General features: G+C 39.4%; 1 protein-coding gene across 4 annotated transcripts in view; it reads left to right on the top strand.

Annotated features, from left to right (window-relative positions):
• The window catches only part of SFT2D1 (SFT2 domain containing 1), a 790,079-nt gene extending 768,571 nt beyond the window's left edge, over positions 1 to 21,508 (top strand). For 3 of the 4 annotated variants that reach the window (XM_073627597.1, XM_073627595.1, XM_073627600.1), the window contains 2 exons: positions 948 to 989; positions 16,563 to 21,508. In XM_073627597.1, the coding sequence (XP_073483698.1) occupies positions 948 to 989; positions 16,563 to 16,602 (82 nt within the window). In that variant the 3' untranslated portion in view covers positions 16,603 to 21,508. The remainder of the gene's footprint in view (positions 1 to 947; positions 990 to 16,562) is intronic. The other variant, XM_073627599.1, reaches the window with a different exon arrangement.
• Positions 21,509 to 22,468: the final 960 nt, after the last annotated feature.

The raw sequence follows: 22,468 nt of genomic DNA, 5'->3' as shown, positions 1-22,468 counted from the left end.
TTTACTCACTTTTGTGTACCAATAAAGAAGACACGACGTTTGGAGTTGCCAGATTTATTTTTTGTATTTGTCTGTACCGGTGTGAGAGAGCATCAGAGCCAGAGCACCCATTGTGGATTTTATTACAAGCCTGCAAAGGATTTACACTGATTTTGAGCGTTGCATTATCTGCTTTTACCAGTTGTCCACAAAAGGTCATGAAAAATGACCACTTAAATCTCTGGAACACATTAGGTTTGGTTTTGTCAGTTAACAAGGCGTTCCTATCCAGACTTCTAACATGACTAATCTCCTCATCCAAAACGGCTGCATTATAACCCTTCTCAATAAATCTATCTTTTAACCACTTCCCGAAAATCGCCATACCCCTATGTCGGTACTTTGACACTAAATACCATTGTTATGGCAGCAGGCAGCTGCCATAACCACGGTATTTTCGGGAATAGCGTGCGTTCCTCTTTAAGATAAAAGTGGTCTCTGCGACAGATTCGCCGCAAGATCACTTTTATCGGTGGCGGGAGAGGGCTCCCCTCCTGCCGTGCTCCGGTCCTCTCCGCCACTTACCGGAGCCGTCAGTAGCGGCGGAGACGATAGCGTCTGATCCCCTCACTGTCTGGATGCTGAGTGAGGGGAAGGTGGCCCCTGCTTAGCTCCATAGCATTGGAGGGCAGAAGCGACGTCAAAAAGTCACTTCCGCCCAATGCTATTAAAGGAGACTTTTTTTTTATTATTATTATTATTATTGCATTGTAGTGTAAGTATGAGATCTGAGGTCTTTTTGACCCCAGATCTCATATTTAAGAGGTCCTGTCATGCTTTTTTTCTATTACAAGGGATGTTTACATTCCTTGTAATAGGAATAAAAGTGACCAAATTTTTTTTTTTTTTAAAAGACAGTGTCAAAATAAAAAGTAAAATAAATAAGGAACTTTTTTTTTTTTTTAAAGCGACCCGTCTCGACGAGCTCACGAGCAGAAGCGAACGAATACGTGAGTAGTGCCCGCATATGAAAACGGTGTTTAAACCACACATGTGAGGTATCGCCGCGATTGTTTGAGCAAGAGCAATAATTCTAGTCCTAGACCTCCTCTGTAACTCAAAACTGGTAACCTGTAAAAATTTTTAACCGTCGCCTATGGAAATTTTTAAGGGTCTGTCGCCATTCCACGAGCAGGTGCAATTTTGAAGCGTAACATGCTGAGTATCAATTTACTCTGCATAACATTATCTTTCTCAGTATAAAAAAAATTGGGCTAACTTTACTGTTGTCTTATTTTTAATTCAAAAAAGTCTATTTTTCCCCAAAAAAGTGCGCTTGCAAGACCGCTGCGCAAATATGTTGTGACAGAAAGTATTGCAATGACCGTTATTTTATTCTCTAGGGTGTTGGGAAAAAATATATATAATGTTTGGGAGTTCTAAGTAATTTTCTAGCAAGAAATAATTTCAACCGGTTCACGCAAATATACTGCGGCAGAATAGCTCCCCTGGGCTAAATCCCGTATGGGTACATCCATTCCTTTAGCAGCCACCAGAGAGCTGCACGGCGAGGGACACAATGCGTGTGTCCGGCAGGCACGATCGCCACCGGCTATGCGCGATCGCGTGCACAAGCCCCAGCACAGGGATTTGTGTGTGTAAACACACAAATCCCTGTGCTGTCAGGGAAGAGGAGCCATATCGTTTGTTCCTACTAAGTAGGAAAACTATATGTCTCCTTTCGTCAATCCTATTCCCTTAGTTAGAACACACTGAGGGAACACACAATTAACCCCTTGACTGCCCCCTAGTGTTAACCCCTTCCCTGCCAGTGACATTTACACAGTAATCAGTGCATTTTTATAGCACTGATCACTGTATAAATGCCAATGGTCCCAAAAAAGTGTCAAAAGTCTCCAATCTGTCCATCGCAATGTCGCAGTACCGCTAAAAATCACAGATCACCGCCACTACTAGTGAAAAATAAAATAATAAAAATGCCATAAATCTTTCCCATAGTTTGTAGACACTATAAACTTTTGCGCAAACCAATTAATATACGCTTATTGCGATTTTTTTTTTTTTTTACCAAAAATATGTAGAAGAATATATGTCGTCCTAAACTGATGAAGAAATTTGTTGTTTTTTTTTTATTTTGGGGATATTTATTATAGCAAAATTGTCGCTATTTTTTGTTTATAGCGCAAAAAATAAAAACCGCAGAGGTGATCAAATACCACCAAAATAAAGCTGTTTGGGGGGAAAAAGGACGCAAATTTAGTTTGGGTACAGCGTCGAACGACCGCACAATTGTCAGTTAAAGCGACGCAGTGCCAAATTGTAAAAAGTACTCTGGTCAAGAAGGGGGTAAAATCATCTGGGGCTGAAGTGGTTAACTTGTAAACACTGAGTCTGAAAAATAGGCCCGGTCCTTAAATGGTTGGTCATGGTACAATTCCGTATATGTCTAACAAACTGACTGCGAGGTACAGATTTAAGCCAAGTTTTATGGTGACAACTGTCGGTGGGTATGTATGAATTACAATCAGTTGTTTTGAAAAAAGTACTGATGATCAGTCTGTTGTCTACAGCTTGAATCTCGAGGTCTAAAACATGAATTTTATTGGTATGAGCCTCATATATAAGAATTATACCTCAATCATTGGAATTCAGGATCCCATAAATTGTTCGGGCCTGGGACGTCATGGAGGCATTACTCCGCTCAATTGGTATCCGTGACCACATGTTGAATTTCATCATGTCTCTTTATTCCACTCCAACCACTAAAATACGTGTCAATGGCCACCTGTCGAATGCCTTCCATATAGGGACTGGTACCCGGCAAGGTTGTCCCCTTTCCCTGATATATTTTGTTCTCATGCTAGAACCACGACGCATCAGAGACAATAATGATGTTAAGGGATTTACAGTTAAGGATCGACCCTATAAACTAGCCACATTTGCGGATGACATCTTACTTTTTCTTACAGAACTGCACATCACACTCCCTACCCTACTAAAAGACTTTAAACTCTACCAATTCATATCTAATTTCAAAATAAACTTTGACAAAACACACACCCTCAACGTAACCTTACCCTCAACTGTAGTTGCCCAATGCAAAAACAACTTTCCATTTAAATGGCAAACCGACTCAATAACATATCTAGGTATCCAACTACCCACGTGCCTCTGATTTATTCTCTAAAAACATTCTGCCCATCCTGAAAAATGTGACAGAGGATCTACGTAGATGGGATAACCCCACCTTTTCATGGTTTGGACGTGCAGCCTTACTAAAAATGAATGTCCTACCTCGCTTATGATACGTCTTACAGACAATCACAATTAAAATACCCACTACATTTTTCAACTCATATAAAAAATTATGTGTAGCCTTCCTATGGCACCAAGGCTGTCCATGTATAAGTTATGAACAGCTGACCCTTCCGAAACATATTCCCTTTCTGGATGGTTCTCCCGTTTAACAAAAATCGAAGAAATTGAAGAATTTATCTGCATTGCCAATAACTGCCCATCCAAATTCACATCCACTTGGGCATGCTGGATACACTTTCGAACCACGGAAACCTTCCGTTGTCTAGTAGACCCCTCTACAACATAGGATACCTCCGATACTTCTAAATGCTTTCTTATACAATCTGACAGGATCACAAGGATTGAACACCTTGCCAAACTACCTGCCGAAGTGACCTCCTGATGAGTACCCTCATTCCCTGTTCCTACCATGCTCCTATCCGTGTCTCCTCCCTCGCCTTCTTTTTTTTTTATCTCCCATCCCCCCCACAGCGGAAACAATACTTCCTCCTGGAATACCCGATTAGGGTGAACTACACTGGCCAATGTGTAAATTTTTTACCCCTCTCTAAACTTTTAACATGCTCTCCCTGATCCATCATTACGCATCATCCCCTATTATCCAGGAGCGTGAAACATGATGCCCTCTTTTCCCTTGATTCCCAATTCCTTTTCACTCACTTCTGCCATCCCCCCATTCCCTCTCTAATGTTATGTTACCTCACAGTGCATCACACGTTAGATGCTGGATTACGCACTAAAACCTCTAACCATAAGCCATAGACTTTTGCTGTAAATTGTGTACTGAATACCATATATAACTGTTGTACTTATAGATAGAACTTTTTACTCTCTATTCTGTAATTGACATACGGCTAACTTCTGTACTGAAATAACTCAAATTCCAATTTCAATAAAATGTTTTTTGGAAAAAAATAAATACATTTTTTCTAAGGATTTGTGACTTCCTTTCCATAGGAGGAGTAGGAGTATGTAACCCTTCTCAATGAATCTATCTTTTAAAAGAGACGCCTGAATGTCAAAATCGTTGGTCATGGTACAATGGTCTAAGTCTAACTGACTGCGAGGTACAGATTTAAGCCAGGTATGAGCCTCATATGTAAGAACAATATCTTGATCATTGGAATTCAAGCATCTCATAAATTGTTCTAAGGATTCATGACTCCCTTTCCATAGGAGGAGGATGTCATCTATGTACCTGGCTCAAAGAACAAGCTCCAGTCGGGCACAGGCATAGACGGCATCCTCCTCCCATTTGGCCATAAATAAATTGGTCAGACTAGAGGCTGTTTTACATGCTCAAATAGAGGAAGAGGGGGTAATCAGGGAGCTAACGGGAGAGGTCCGGCCCCCTCTGTCCCCTATGAGAGACCATTTAAACCCTAGGGGAGCATATGGAACCCCTCATGATAGACATGTACCTATATCTAATAGATATTCTCCTTTGAGGGACGATGACCCGGGACATGGTTCTTACCCTTATATGACTCATGACAGAGACACATATAATAAACTTCCTTACAACTACAATCAGATTTTCCCCCACAGAATGAGTGGGGTTTTCCCAAAGACTCCAGAGGAAGAAAAAGGGGCATCTTCAATTTTTAAGCACAACCACTCTTACACAGGAGGAGACTCGTGTTGGATAAAGGTCTAAAATTAGTTCCACCTAAACGAATGAATCGTTTTTACACCTTTTTATAGATGTCCACAAATTCATCTGTAAAATTAACATAGAAAGGTATATTTTGTCCAACCCCGTTCCAGTCAAAACAGCCATTGAGGTAGGACATATAAAACATTCAGGTCTTACTAATGCCTCTATATTTAACCCTCCAGGAGTTCCATCTCCTTCAATGAATATGTTTAGAGACCTCATCCGTAATGATTTAGATAAACTGAATTTAAGGAGATCTCCATCTAACCTAGCCTTCGATATAGGCTTAAAAAAACTTTGTGAGAACAAAGACCCTATCATTCGTTCGGCCGATAAAGGGGGCAGCATTGTCATTTTGGACAAAGCCGACTATCTTCAAGAGATGTCCAGAATATTTGGAGACCGGAAAATGTATGGGTTGCTCAGGAACAATCCCACTTGTGTATACAGAAAGGAACTGACTACCCATATAGATAAAGGTTTCAAGGCCCTGATCTTGGAGAAAGCCTTTTTAACACCAATGGCCCACCATATCCCTATGATGTATTATGTGCCCAAAATACATAAGGATATCAATCGTTCCCCAAGCCATCTTATGAGCAGGATTGACTCCATTACTGCCAGGATCGGAAAGTACATTGATTTTTACTTACAGACAGTTTTCAAAAAGGTACCCTCTTACCTAAAGGACACCAAGGATACCATCTGACTTTTAAATCATATCACATGGGATGGTGAGAGCTTGCTAGTTACAGCTGATGTTGCATCACTCTACACATGCATATCCCACGAATTAGGTTTTAATGCAGTCAAACATTTTTTGTCCAGGTAGTCTGACATGTCAAATATCCAAAGGGATTTTATACTCAATTTGCTTATTTTTGCCACCACACACAATTATTTTTGGTTCAACGACCAATTTTACATCAAAGAGAGGGATGTAGCAATGGGGGCTAAATTTTCCCCCAGTTTGGCCAATTTATGGCCAAATGGGAGGAGGATGTTGTCTATGCCTGTGCCCGATCGAAGCTTGTCCTTTGGGCCAGGTACATAGATGACATCCTCCTCCTATGGAAAGGGAGTCATGAATCCTTAGAACAATTTATGGGATGCTTGAATTCCAATGATCAAGATATAGTTCTTACATATGAGGCTCATACCAATAAGATATATTTTTTACTCCTCGAGATCTGAGCTGTAGACAACAGACTGAACACCAGTACTTTTTTTTCAAAACAACTGATCTGAATTCGTACATACCCACCGACAGTTCTCACCATAAAACCTGGCTTAAATCTGTACCTTGCAGTCAGTTAGACTTAGACCATTGTACCATGGCCAACGATTTTGACATTCAGGCGTCTCTTTTAAAAGATAGATTCATTGAGAAGGGTTACAATGCAGCCGTTTTGGATGAGGAGATTAGTCATGTCTGGATAGGAACTCCTTGCTAACTGACAAAACTAAACCTAATGTCTCCCAGAGATTTAAGTGGTCATTTTTCATTATCTTTTCTGGACCACATTATAAAATCAAAAAGATTTTCAAAAAACATTGTTCTGTATTTAAAAACGATTGTGTTCTGGGTCCCATACTTCCTGACAAACCTGGGGTCATTTTTAGAGGGTTGGCCTTCTTACAGGCCAGTGTGGCACCCAACATATTGGATCCTCTTAAACGGGAAACCTTTCTTCAACAGTTAGCGGGCTTTTATCCCTGCAAAAATTGTGCAGTATGCCAAATTACTAAAAACTGGAAAAATAAAACCTGCTCCTTTTCTTCCACTACCACAGGTAAAACATGCTAGATTAACCACTTGAGGTCCGGGCCATAGCCGAATGACGGCTACAGCGCGGACCTCAATCTCCGGGAGGACGTCATATGACGTCCTCCCCTATGCACGCGCACCGCACGCACCCTGCAGGGCGCGCTGTGATCACCGAGTCACGGAGACTCGGATGATCACAGATCCGAGTAAGGGGCCGGTCCCGGCCCCTTACCATGTGATCAGCTGTCAGCCAATGACAGCTGGTCACATGATGTAAACAAAAGCTCGGTGATCGGTTTCGTTCTCTCCTCACGCTGACAGCGTGAGGAGGAAAAAAAAGCCGATCACCGGCTTATGTCAAAGGGACATCGGTCCCGAAGAGGAAGGCCTCCAAGTGCCATCTGCCAGTGCCCACAAGTGCCACCTATCAATGCCCACATGTGACACCTATCAATGCCCACAAGTGCCACCTATTAGTGCCACCTAGCAGTGCTGCCATCAATCAGTGCCCAATCAGTGCCCAACACTGCCACCCATCAGTGCCCATAACCGCCACCCATCAGTGCCCATCACTGCCACCTATCGGTGCCCATCAGTGCCGCCTCTTCAGCGTACATCAACGAAGGAGAAAAATTAACTGTTTGCAAAAATTGATAACAAAATATAAAAAAAATATAATTTTTTTTTTTAAATTCTGTCTTTTTCAATTTTTTTAACAAAAAATAAAAACCGTAGAGGTGATCAAATACCATCAAAAGAAAGCTCTATTTGTGGGAAAAAAATTATAAAAATTTCATTTGGGTACCGTGTTGTATGACCGCGCAATTGTCATTCAAAGTGCGACAGCGCTGAAGGCTGAAAATTGGTCTGGACAGGAGGGAGGTTTAAGTGCCCAGTAAGCAAGTGGTTAAACACTTTATTACTTGCGTTACAAAAAATGTAGTTGATCTCATTACATGCCCATGTGGCAAACAATATGTGAGACGAACAATTAGGATCTTTTCTACACGGGCTAACAAGCACATTAATAATATTTTTAAAAATCAGAAAGGATAAAAATGAACATACGGTCCCTAAACACTTTCCACGGTGCCACAATAGAGACCCTACGTGTACATCCTTTGTGGCAATAGACAATGCTTGATGTCTCCATCATTTAATATTTTTTCTTCTGTAAGTTAATATACATTTTGTGTATTCTGAATATTTGTTGTTTAATAAAGTATTTGGCCCTTTGCGGAAAGAGGACAGCCCTTTAGATTTAAAAATTTTTTTTTTTGTTTTTAATGTAATATAACTTTTTTACATATTATATATTTTTTTTTTACTTTTCTGGCCCTACGTCAGGTAAACTATGCCATTTCGTGTTTGCCTTAATTAGTCCACTTATGTTCACTGTTGTCATGTGTGTGGTTAGCGCGGGACGTTTTACCCCTATCCTGCACAGCTCCACCCATTTTAGTCCTGGCGTGACGCCATAGGATCTCTTTCAGGAATGAGGCTTGGCTTTTTCCTCTGGCTTAAATCGAGGCTCCGTTTTTTCTTTTTAAATGTGGCCATGCCAGCTTGGAAACGAGGCTTGGTCTCCTCCTCTGGTTCAAACCTAGGTCTGGCCCCTTTATTTATCCTCACGGCCATGCCGATTTAGAAATGAGGCTTGGCTAACTGACATTACGAATGGCCATTTTATAATACAAATGATCTGCGGATTTTTATGTAGGAATTCATGTGATACATTGTATTGGACCTGTGGTCACTTTTAATATTATTTTTCCAATAAAACCACCACTGTTATAGACAATGTGGTGACTTTCTGCCTTTTTTTTCATTACTTTCTTGCGAGAGAGTGAAAAACCAGCACCACGGATCAATATATAACTTTTTTTGAAATGTGTTTTTTCTGGATATTTTTGTTCTGTCTCTCACTGTTAAAATAGACCTACCATTAAAATTAAGTTGTATAATGTTTTAATTACTTTAGGTGGTTAACTATGTAAGCCTTTCTTAAATCCTTTGCTACAATTAAGGCTCACTTCAAATGTAGCATTTTGAGATCTTGGGCAGAATCAATGACATTCTGCCCGCAATTTCAAATCGCACTGCAGCAGTGGCAAAAATGCACAATGCAGATGGCCAACCGGGGGGAGGAGCTGCTGACCAAGATGGCCGTTTAGGCAGATCGTGGACTGACATGCTGCAAACACTGGGCGTCTGACGTCTTTGTAGCTGGTGCATGCTTTGGATATGCCGCCGGCTTCCCTTTGAGGAATTCCTCTCTTACCCATCCAGCTGAACTGCAACAGAACGGGTGGCAGCGGGAGTGGTTGAGGCGGCATTCGTGATTAAAAGGAGCGGAGGTCTGCGAGAGATCCGACGGGAGACAAGCCTGTGGGGTGCCGGGAGATCCTCCGAGGACGGGGTCAGGAGACAGCGGACGCGGGAAGGCGGGAGCCTCTGTGGGTCTGCGGAAGTGGACGGCAGTGGTCCTCGCTTGAGAGCGACCTCTCTGGCAGAGTCATCGGGAGGGGAACGGCAGAGAACAGACGGATCCAGGATCTCTAAAACGAAAGTCAACAGACTAAAGGTCAGCCGCCTTAACTACTAAACTACTAAATGTCACAGCACACAGACCGGAGCAGCAGGTAGGATACGGGAGCGGCATAAAATCCTGTTTCTCTTAACTCTTTTGTCATCTTCTGATATTTTGAAATCCTTGAAACACACAAAGGACCCAAAGGACATAGCCCTTAAAATAAATAAATAAATTACATAAAAGGAAAAGAGAAAAAAAAAAAAAAAAAACTGGATAGCTTTTTGTATGAATTGATACATATCTTAGAGTTAAATAGATGTGAACTGCTGAATTAAAGGGACCACAAAGCAACAGATAACAGGCAGCAGGATTCCTTTAATGCCCCCTTACTTCCTCTCTTCCCCAAATGCAAAAGTAAAAAACATGAAAGGAAAGGATTGATAAAGAGGCAAAGAGGTGTGAAGAGAGTAAAGGAAAAGAGAAAAGAAGAAAAAAAGGAAGAGGTGGTAGAGGGGAAAAAAAAAAAGGAAAAAAAAAAAAAAGAGGGGAAAGGAAGTAAGGGGAGAAGGAAGAAGTGGAAGGAGGGGAAGAGAAAGCAAGAAATATGGCCCCTAAGAAGAGCAGTAAGACACCGCAATCTCAAAGGGGTAAAAAGGATAAAACAGAAGGTATTAACAAAAGCATTACAGGGGTACAACCAACACAAACAACTGACATTAAGGAATTTTTTCAGCAGTTACAGTCACAGCCACAGTCCCCTCATGTAACTCAGATACTACAAACATCACATGATCTGTCAAATATAGTGGAATCAACGGAAACATCTAGATCATCAGGGGAAGAGCAAATAAATCATCCCAGAAATAGTTCACTAATGGACACAACAGGGTCAATAAATGAACAAAAGGAGGAAGATAAAGAAAAATGGGATATAAGAGCATACATCCGTTCGCTCCCAACTAGGGCAGATATGGATCAGTATGTGCATAGGCTGGAAAAATCATACAAAGAAGAGATTCAAGAGCTTAAAGTATCTACAAAAAATATACAAGAAAGGACGGACATAATAGATCAGAGAGTTTTAAAAACAGAACAGGAATTGTTAAAGATAAAGGAAAAAATGCAGAAGCAAGAAACTCAACTAAAGCAAGTAATAAACAACTTAGACGAGCAGGAGAACAGAAATAGAAGATCCAATATAAGAATTAGAGGTTTAAAGGAGACGGTGGGCCCAAAAGAACTTATAACAACATTACAAAAAATATTCCAGGAAATTACCCAGGACATTGACATAAAAGATTTAATTATTGATCGAGCGCATAGGGTAGCAGGAATAAGGAAACCAGACATAAATAAACCATGAGACGTTATTTGCAAAATGCATTATGCTCATATTAAGGATAACGTTATGCTTGCAGCCCGTCAAAGTAAGAATATCCAATATGAAGGAGAACCTCTCCTGCTCTTTCAAGATATATCAAAATATACATTGGATCGCAGAAGAGCGCTAAGAGCAACTAATAAAAAATAACATTCAATACAGATAGAAATTCCCATTTCAGTTGCAAATTCAAAAGGAAGGACATACTATATCATTCAGAGATTTGGAGGACTTACCGGAATTTTTAGCGGTTCTGAAAATTTCAGAACTAGCATTACCGGATTGGTCCATAAAGTATATGCAATCATTCAAGAAACTATAAGAGGGCCCCCGATGGGGGGAGGGGGAAGGGGGAAGAGATGGGAGGATGGGGAAGCGTGGTATGGTAATTGGGTAATCCGGAAATTGAAGTGAATTGAAGTATTGTTTGTTTTTTTTTGTTTGTATTAAGATATGTGAAAAAAAAAAGGAAAAGAAATTTTTTTTTTTTTTTATATAATACGATTAATAATAGAGGAGATACACATTTATGTTGTATGCACGGTGTTCACACTAGGATATGTAAATGGGGGTTTGGTAATTGGGTAATCCGGAAATTGAAGTGAATTGAAGTATTGTTTGTTTTTTTTGTTTTTTGTATTAAGATATGTGAGGGGAAAAAAAGGAAAAAAAAAAATTTTTTTTTTTTTTTTTTTTTTTTTTTTTTTTATAATACGATTAATAATAGAGGAGATACACATTTATGTTGTATGCATGGTGTTCACACTAGGATATGTAAAAGGGGTCTTTTTTTTTTTTTCTTTCACAATACAGAAGTGATAATATTTGTTATAGGCAAGTTGTTTGCACTAGGAGATATGAAATGAGCATAGAGGAGATAATGATATTTATAAGTTTTATGCACTAAGTGATATGAAAAGGAAAACATATTGTTTGCACTAAGATATATAAATGAAATATAACTTTTCCTTTCTTTTTTTTTTTTTTTTTTTTTTTTTATATAATACGATTAACAATATGGAGGAGATACACATTTATGTTGTATGCACGGTGCTCACACTAGGATATGTAAAAGGGTTTTTTTTGTTTTTGTTTTTTTTTTACACGGTTAACAATACAGAGGAGATAATTATATTTATGTCATATTGCACTGGGATATACGAAATGAGTTTAGAGGAGATGATATTTGTAATAATGAAATGTGTAAGTTTTATGCACAAGGTGATTTGAAAGGGAAAATATGAACTAAAGAAGGAGTATAGGGTGTTTTTTTTTTTCTCCTCCCTCTCCTTTAGAATATTTATGCAAGCTGTTCGCACTAGGATATATGTAATGGATCCTAGTGCGTCTATTTATTAAAATTTTTTTTTTTTTTTCCAGAGGAGATAATTATATTTGCACGTTTCCCCTCGGACAAATATTTATATTTTGAAACAATAAGGTTAAAAGGATTAATATCGTATTTGGGAAGTACTATAGGGATCCCCCCTTACACCCCACCCCAAGGAAAGAAAGATAAAGAAGGGAAGGAGAGAGTTAAAGAAAATAGAGACAAAAGAGGTCCAAAAGAAGAGAAAAAGAAAACAGATAGTAAAATGCAGCAGGAGGTTAGCGATCGAGAGGCGACCTTTGGTCATCAGACACAAAACCCCCCATAGTAGGGAACTTACTTTAGATAGTAAGAAAGACTTTTTTTTAAGTCAGATAGATATAGGGTAGATTGTGAGTGCGGGTTTTTTTTTTTTTTTCTTTTTTTTTTGTCCCTACTGGTTTCGAGATATGAAAATATGCCCTTATAATATCAGAGGTCTTAACTCAGCAACAAAAAGGTCACAGGTTCTATATTCTCTTCATAAGCAAAAAGTGGGGGTAATTTTTTTCCAGGAGACGCATTTCCGTACGGACCACGTCCTGAATTTACAAAATAGATTCTACACTACATGGTATCATGATTCCTTTATGTACTCAAAATCAAAAGGCGTCTCTATAGCAATACATAAAACAATACCACATCAGGTGCTGGAAGAATGGCGTAATAAGGATGGCAGAGCAATACTACTCAAAATTTTTATATATGGCAAAAAGTATACGTTTATTAATATATATTTACCTAATCAAGGTCAACATAAAGTAGGAACACAAATGTTGAAAGAGCTTATGGAAAAAGCTGAGGGGATAACAATAATTGGGGGAGACTTTAACTTTGTCCTTGATAAAGAGATGGATACTACAGCACCTTCATTAATACAGATGGGCAGGGAGAAAAAAATTTTTTTAGAAACGATGGCAAAATATCAGCTGATCTATATATGGAGGGTCCTACACCCAACAGAAAAAGATTTCACATTCCACTCAAAAGTCCATGGGCCATATCATAGACTAGATTTTTTTCTGATAAACCAGATGGGGATGGCAGTAACTTTATCTACCGAGATAGGTAGTTCCTTATGGTCAGATCATGCGCCAGTATTTTTGGTATTGGACCCACTTAAGGGTAATAACAGTAAGGGGAATTGTAAGCTTAATGATAATCTGCTGCATGATGAGACATGTGTGATAGAAATAAGGAAGGCAATATCAGACTTCTTATATGATCACAGAGAGGACACTACATCTTTGCCGATCAAGTGGGAAACATTAAAATGTGTAATTCGAGGGCTTTTCATAAAACACGGGGCCAGATTGAAAAAATTAAAAGGCAATAGAATGACTCAATTATTAAAAGAAATACCCAAAATAGAAGCTCAACATAAACAAAATCCAGCGCATGAAATATTAATAGAGCTAACGGAAATGAAAACAGAACTAAAAACATTGATAAATGAGCAAACTTTACACTTAGATCAGGTGGGTTTTATAGGGGGAAGAGAAGCAAGAGATAACACTCTAAAAACACTCACATTAGTGGAATACGCACAGAGAGGCTCCATCCCATCCTGCCTATTAGCGATTGATGCTGAGAAAGCATTCAACAGGGTGGGATGGAGCTTCCTTAGAGAGACCTTAGTACAGTGGGGGTTGGGTCCTATACTTATGGATAAAATAATGGCCTTATATAAGAACCCAACAGCTAAGATACGGGCGAATGGCAACCTATCGGAGGTAGTCCCTATAACAAATGGAACCCGACAGGGTTGCCCGCTATCCCCAATATTATATATACTGGTGATGAAGCACTTATTAATAGCGATTCGAAAAAACAAAGACATACAAGGAATTAAAGTAGGAGATATGGAGTATAAGATGTCAGTATATGCAGATGACATTCTGTTATATATCACAAATCCATTGATATCATTACCAAATCTGATATCTGAATTTAAACAATTTGGTGTATTAAGTAATTTCAAAGTAAATTATAGTAAATCCGAAGCGCTGAATATTAATCTACCAAGCACCATGGTGGAACTCCTTAAAAAAGATTTTTCTTTTAAATGGCAAGAGAATGCAATTAAATATCTGGGTACCTATATCCCTACTGAGCTTGATAAACTACAGGAGTATAATTATGTCCCAATGGTACAAAAAACTATGAGAACGTTACAACAATATGAAAAGGGAATGTTCTCCTGGATGGGTAGAATAAGTATAGTAAAGATGGATATATTGCCCAAAATATTATATATTCTTCAAGCAATACCCATTTTTCCTTCAACAAATACTCTGGAAAAATTGCATAGATTAATAGGAAAATTTATCTGGGGAGGCAGGACCCCCAAAATTAAAAGAACAGCGTTAAATAAAGCTAAAGAAGATGGGGGCCTCGCCCTTCCAGATATAGATATGTATCTCAGAGCAATATTGATAACTATAGTGGATTGGTTCCACAATAGAGATAATAAACAGTGGGTGAAGCTTGAAGAAGAGATTACGGCCCTTAAATTAAAATCCCTACCGTGGATTAAAAGAGCGCAAAGACCGCCGGAGGGTGAGATGCCCTCTCTAGTGGTATCAACATTAAAAGCTTGGGATAATATAATAAAGAAAGGGAGCGGATCTACTTATAGAGGTCCTATGACCCCATTATTCAGTAATCCAGAGTTTCCACTGACACTTGAATCTAAAACATTTCTTAAATGGAAAAGAAGTGGGGACACTAGGATAGTGGAAACGATGGAAGGGAATAAACTCGTCCCATTGGAAGCGTTGGGGGTAGAGCAGAAAAACAAATGGATGCAGTATGGTCTGCTCCAGCGGTACATTGAATCTTTAACAAAGGAGTCCGTAATAGATAGGCCTTTGACAAATTTAGAAAAAATTTTTTTGCAAGAACTTAGACCCACCCATGAATCCGGATAATGTGGACATCTGTTGGAGGTGTCATGTAGCTCAGGGTACAATGTCACATATTTGGTACTATTGCTCAGAAATCCAACCATTCTGGCAAAAAATATTCGAGATCTTTCGAGCATACTGGGACCGAGCTATATCCAGAAATACAGGTGGCAGTATTATCTATGATTCCAGGATCATTAAAAAACATAAAAAAGGGAATTTTGAAATATTTTTTGACGGCAGCACGAACTGTTATAGCAAGAAAATGGAAAAATACTCTTGTGCCGTCTGTTGTGGAATAGGAGTGTGAGATGACGGAGATGCGTGCCCTGGAGGAAAGAATGATGATAGAAGAAGGGTTGAAGGAACAAAAATTTAACAAATGGGCTAGATGGGAGGAGTTCAGAGCCTCTTCGAGACTTCTGAGGACAATATAGAAATATTAAAGAACATAACAGGAAGGGACCTTTTTTTTTTTTTTTTTCTTTGTGTTGGTTTTGTTCTGTTGCCGTCTGTAAGTATGAATGGGTATGAGTGAGGAGATGTGGGTGGGAGGTAGGCTTAAAGTATGGGTTTTACATCCTTGATTTAATAGTATAAATAATTAAAATGAAAAAGAAACTTGAATAATGTTCTGATAAATAATAATAGAATTATTTTATGATTTGGATGCATACATGTTTTATAATGTGTTATTAAAGATGTTTTGATAAATAAAGATTGTAAAAAAAAAAAAAAAATGCACAATGCATGTTTGGGTGCCATTTATTTTTAATGGCACCTAAATGGGGTGTGGTTTTGCTGCAATTGTCACACAATTCTTTTTGGTTAAATAGGAGCTGGACCTTCTTTTATGCGACCAGGTTCACGCAATGCAGTTTGATGTGATTCCCGCGTGATTTATTGAGGCAAAACTGCACTGTGTTCAAGTGCCATTGAATATGAATGGCACTCAAACACGCGCAGTGCATTTTGCCACTATTGCAATGCAATTTGGAATCAGGCAGATTTGCAGCGAGTCTGCCCAAGATTTTAAAACGCCAGATGTGACTGGGGCCTAAGTTTTATTGCTGTCTGTGACCTCACTGGGTAGGTTCATCCCTTTGTTTTTCTTGTTGAGGGAAAAATCCTCCATTGGGGGAACTGTTCCTGTCACAGCTAAAACTATAAATCCGTTCACTTTGGAGAGGCTTCCTTTTTATTTTTTCTTGGACATCCCCCAGCAGTACACAGCACAAAACAAATAATAAACTTTTTCTACTCAATAGTCAAAGAAAGTTGAAAGTTTAGAAATAAACTTTTAACTTTTTTTTCTGTTCCCCAATTTCTCTAGGACTGTTTAGACTTTATTCCCTTTCCCTAGAAAATCTGGTATTTTGCGGTTTCTCTATAATGGTGCTTAATGGCTGTGTTTACATTTGTTTGGTCGAATATAGTCTACCTTGAAAATAAAACTGCTAACAAAAGATCCCACTGTTTTCCATTTGTAGAGTAGCAGGATTGATTTTGTTTTATAGAGGGGTTTGATGCGACAAAGCTATTTTTATTCAAAATAAAGAACACCTACAGTAGTATTTAACACGGTATTTTATTTGCCTAATATGTCTTCTCCTCTCCCTTTTCCCCCAAGGGATGCCATTATTAAATGCTTTTCCAGCTGTTTGAATTGAAGACGGATCATTCTCACGCCACTTTTTGTGCAAAGCACGAATCTGTGATTTCAGTAAATAAGAGGTTTTTTTGGGGGTTGTTTTTTTTTGTTTGTTTTTTAATGGATGCATGTTCTTGCAAAAGCAAAAATATTTGTCATGATATGTTGGCTGTAGCTATTCTCTTACATCTGTTCTGAATTATTACTCCACAATGTTTTTGACAGTTTTTCAAACCTTATACTAGTTTTAACAAACTTTTCATTAATCTGCTTTAAAAAAAAAAATAGGTAAGAAATTAACCATTTTTTAATATTAAACAACTGTTGAAGAAAGTTCCAGCATATGTACACATTACTTTGTGCAACCAATCAAAATGCCTCAACATTAGTGGAGTATAGAGTTAAATCCTGTCAAGCAATTCAATAGAAAAACAAGAAAATAAACTTTATCAGCATAGTGTGTACAAAAATACCCTTTATTGCATTTCAACATCAACTGAAATATACTGCGTGCAACCCCCTAGTATTGATTAGCTACACATCATATGGTTCCAAAACATGTACCAAAACACTCCACCACAGTGTTTCATCACCCCTTATTCAGTTACTTTATTTACACAGAATGCATACAACCAGACAAAGTAATCCCTTGAGCCTAAGTACCTCTGGCACTCCATACCTTTTACACAGGATTTCCTTAATAAAATGGTCTACCCCACCTGTAGATGACCCACCAGTATTTCACTCTAATAAGGCTCTGACCATCCCTATCAATGACACTCCTTTAAGTACTCCACTGTTAAAAATTTGAAAGCCATTTTTATTTCAAGCCTTTAGCCTACTTTGCCCTTCAACCCATGCCGATTTAGGCACTCCTCTCTCACACCTTGGCTTACTGGTCACAATCCCTCAGTTGGAGTTTGGTGACAGCTTTTTGATTATGTTGACCAGATTAATGTCACTTTAAACTTCCTGTGTGACATGGCACTGGATGCTAGCTGGGAAATTTCTTGAGTAACCATTTTGTTTATACAGATCCATGTGGCACTCTGGCTTTAATGCTGGCATGTAAAACTGCCCTATTACATCTGCCCATTGTTGGAGAGAGTATTTTTGGTTCTTTATTGGACAATAAAAAATATGTATGTAACACAGGCTTAAGAGTACTCATTTGCTTCAGGTGTGCAAAGGTAAGGAGTGACAGTGCAGGTCTCTGCTTTTCTTCATCTTGCCTAAGCATTCCTTTTATTCTTCAAAATCAGGTTTCAGATCCTTGTCCCACAAGACTTCTTCCACCTTCTCTGGAGGATCTAAAAGAACCCTGAATCTACAGTAAGCCCAGGACAGATTAGCCACCACAGAGCATTCCATCTTCACCGGTTCCTTCAAAGGTATAGGTATACCTGCTGGAACTATGTAACTATGCAACATAGTGGACACATGGATATGAAAAGCAGTGTCCAGTGGCTAGATTATAGTTTCACACCTGCCCTTTGCCTCAGGTCTTTGCTTAGCACCCACTGGGGAAGAATTACTAAAACTGGTGCACACAGAATCCGGCGAAGCTGTGCATAGTAACCAATCAGCTTCTTACTTCAGCTTGTTCGATTAACTTTGCTTCTGTATGCACCAGTTTTAGTAAATCTCCCCCACTGTGTCTCTGTAGTGCCAGATGGTCCTTCTTTTAGTCATTCGGGGACTATTCACTCAATGGCTTGTTGTTCTTGCCCCCCTTCCCAACAAAATGTTTTTAAGCAGTTTCCTTAAACCTGTTTACAGTTCTGAAACTGAGGAAATTAATTCAGCCCATTTTTGATTTATATGCCCTTAACACCTTCATTCAGCATTAAACGTTCTGTATAGAATCTATACAGTCGATAATTGCCTCCTTTCATCATGGAGACTTCTTGACATCCATCAGTAAAAGGAATGCATATCCAAGCATTCTGATCTTTCTGAATCATCGGCAGTTGCCAACAACCAAGTGTGTTCATAAAGTTGCTCACTTCAGTTCTGAGCCTTCTCTCTGGGGTCTTCCAGTCAATGGATACCTAGATTATCTACCCTATGAAAGCAGACTTCACTGGCTCTGGATGCCCGTGTGTCAGTCATGCTGCATACATTGGAGGAGTTCAGTGGATTCTGAGCCTCAAGAAGTCATCTCAAATTCTGTGAAATAATTTGAGGTGCTTGAGCATTCTCCTGGATAACTTTCAGGCCAAGGTCTTTCTATCCTGAGATAGAAAGACCTCAAGGCTTCAGACTCGAGTTCAGTGATTCCACTCCTGGATTAAGTCCTCCCTGCAGAGCTGCATGTGAGTTCTAATGCTACTGACTTTTATGTTCTATTAACCTAATTCAATTCAAGGAGTTTGCAGCAGAACATCCTCAGTGTAGGACATGGCCCCTTGTCCCTGGAGAGAGTAAGTTGGTTACATCATGGTGGCTTTTAACCCCAGCATTGACAACGAGAAGATTCTTTCTCCCCCTAAGCTGAAGAATTGACTTGATGGATGCCAGCCTTCTGGGCTGGGGTGGAGTTCTGGACTCTGTTCAGGGCTGTTCTTACAAAGAATCCATGCTTTTGACCACCATCTTAGAGTTATGACCAATTCATCTCTCTATGCTTCACCAGACTGCCCTTCTGAGCGATCATCTGGTGCAATCAGACAATGTCTTGAACAAGTTGTTGTAAAGGCCTATGAGCTGCAAGGCAGCGGCAGTGAGTGATTCTTGGGCTTTTTGCTATCAAGTATCTGTGTCTTGGGTCTTTTTTGTCTTATTCTACTTTGTTGTGTGTCTTCTCCTTTGTTTAAACTGCTAGTGGACATCCTCAGGTTGCTTAATTAGAAGCTATCTCTTTCAACTAACAGTTGAAAAAAAGGGCAGTTATAGCTCCTGGGGGCTAACCTCTACTTTTTTTATGTGCCTAGTGTCCATTTCTCCTGTAGGTGGCAGGAAAATCTTAGGTCATTTATTGGGCCTTTGTGTCCCACAAAAGACTCCAAGAACAACACCATCAACACAAAAATCCTTTTTCCAAGGAATAAAATTGTGCCATAAACTTCCTACCTGTACTGCCTCCCACCATTAACTCTCTAAGTGTATCTTAAAAGAAAAGTGTCTACATATTAAAAGGAAAATGTATATTTACATATAATTTATAAAGGAAACCATAAAGGCAGTGGTATAACATCTGTAAATAAAAATGGATTTGCCACATCCATAAATGTACCACCAAAATTAGTGTGGTATATTTCTGCAACTCAAATGATTCCAAAAAAATAAAGAAAAAATTATGGGGAAATTAGTCATGCTCAAATTCTCCAACAAACTTCACTAAATACATCCTTCTTTTACATATGTCCTCCCTCCCCATCACAAAGTTAAAAGTGATAATTGTTAATCTGTTAACATATTTGTGAAACCTTCTGGATGTTTAAAGGTCCCTTTATTGTATGATCTGCAATTTAATTTAATAGTGTCTCCCGGGTGATTACTTATCAGTTTTACCTTCATGTCATGGGAGGGAGAACATATATGTATGGGAATGTTCTCAATTAAGTTTGTTGGAGAATTTGAGTGGGTCAGGGACAGTAAGGTTGGGGAGGAAAGAACTTGATGTTCTTTAGCCAGAAAATGAGAAGAGCTCTCTCTGGCTTGCTGCAGCATATTGTGAGAAGCTCACATTGTGCATTGAAATCAGAGTAAGCATTTCCAGGAGAGGAGCCTGTACAACTGCTGTAGTAAAGTCTGCCGTCATTTGCATTCTTTGGGGGGCCCCATGTTGGTAATGCCATAATGTGCTATTATTTACAGCATATTAGCACTTTATGACAGGCTTACCTGTCAAACCGAGGTCTCCAGCGCTGCGCTAAAAAAAAGCCGCCGCTTCCATCTTCACCCAGTCCTCCTTCCGGGTTCCGTGTCTTTGGCTTTGATTGGCGGAGCCACGATTATGTCACTCCCGCCCATGCACACAGTAGTCACATCGCAGCGGCACAGATCAGGGCCGTAAGTGTTCACTGATCTGCACATGCACAGCTCAGTGTACATGACAGCTGACAGACAGGAGGAAGCATTTTTAGCAGAGGAGACTGATAGGGTCTCTTTTGTCATAAATATCCTGTCTGTCTGCAATATTTAAAAAAAAAGTTGCATAGTGATCCCCTCTTAAAGAGTCCTCTTACATATAAACAATTCTAGGTAACAAACACAGGGTATGGCCTAAAATGTAGCTTGTAAGCTTTTGATTATTATTCTAATAGCTTAAAGTAAATAATTAAACTCTGAAAGCTGTGCACAAAGAAAAAGAAGGAAAATGACTAGTCTTCAGTATTGCCTAGTGTGGATTGTTCTTCACTGTGTCTCAGTATGGAGATGGCCTTCTTGGTAGAGGCAGGGCTTTGTTTCCTCCTGATAGAGCCTCCAGAAAGGAGAACAGTAAGCAGCATGGTAGTGACATCACCAAATCTCCCTAGACTAGCAATCAGAGGCAGTGGTGCCTTAGATCTCGCATTGCAGATATACAGCTTTGGTACTGTAGGCACATCATGTGCCTATGCACACTCGTATGCTCTTTTTCAGGAGACATTCCAGACAAGGCACAACTATCATTTCTATATGATTCCTATGGCATGCAAACCTTTATTTTTTGAGTCCAGGTCCACTTTAAAAATACAAAACGTTATTCATACATGTGTTCTTTGTTTATAAATATTCTGTATCTAGTCTCCTTTATGTAATTAAGATTCATCGATGTCTATGTGTATTTTGCTGTGTATATTTCTTTTAAAAAATAGTGAACCTAAGATAGGGAGGAAAGCATTTGTTCAGCCATTAGAAATCTGCAGTAAATAAAAAAAACTCTTGCAAGACATCTTGGATATTGCTTTAGTTCAATAAAGAAGATTAAGTCTACTTTTTACACTGTGTATGTGTTTTGTTTTCAACTGTTGCTTACCTGCATGCAAAACAAAAGTGTTTAGTTGCCCAAATATTCTTTTCTGGGTTACTGGCCAGCTGCAGGACCTGCATGGAACAGGTGAGTAGCACACATGAAACATTACCCTTTGTTTGGCATAGGGGGTCTGAAAGAGCCTGCTGCCTGTTTGCACTGGTGGGTTAAGAGGGGTTTCCCCAACTTCTCAAAACACCCAAAATGCTGGCTAGTATTAGCCTGGTAAAGAACTGCACATTTGAACTATGGAGAACTCGGACTGGCACAATCATCGCCTCCCTACAGCTGCTAAATACAGCTACTGCAACAACACCAGACCACAAAATGTTGGGGATGCGACTGTGCTCCAATAATATATATTAACTTCACAGAAATACACCATATACATACAGATTAACATGACCAAACATCTTCCATTGAAAAAGTATGCAACTCAATCCAAGAGGCTCATGAAGCTTCCCCAGTGGAATTCTTCCACTATCTTCGATTATGACACTGAATCTCCTCTCAGATGCAATGATGCGTTCCACTACCAGAAAACGGCCTTTGAAAAAACGTGCCAACACTCTCCAGGATCTCCAGGTACCATATCTTTGATTTACTCCTCCCTTAACTCAAACGAAAATCCAACCTCCTTGTCTTATGTCCACAACTGGGAGCGAGACTTATCACACATCGATCCCGCGGACTGGAGCAAAGCCTGGTCTAATATTGGGAAATGCTCCATTAACACGGCTACCCTCGAGGTAGCCTATAAGGTACTCCTCAGTTGGTACTGGGTTCCATCCCGTATTGCCAAATCAAACCCATCCTGCAGCTATAGATGCTTCAGAGGCTGTAGTCAGTGTGGAGACGAACTTCATATCTGGTGGTCCTGCCCCCCGCCTAGTGGGATTCTGGTCGAGGGTACTCGGTCTTCTGTCCA

Source organism: Aquarana catesbeiana, linkage group LG04, assembly GCF_042186555.1.
Source record: "Aquarana catesbeiana isolate 2022-GZ linkage group LG04, ASM4218655v1, whole genome shotgun sequence".
Classification (NCBI taxonomy): domain Eukaryota; kingdom Metazoa; phylum Chordata; class Amphibia; order Anura; family Ranidae; genus Aquarana; species Aquarana catesbeiana.
This window is presented reverse-complemented; position numbering and strand designations above follow the sequence as displayed.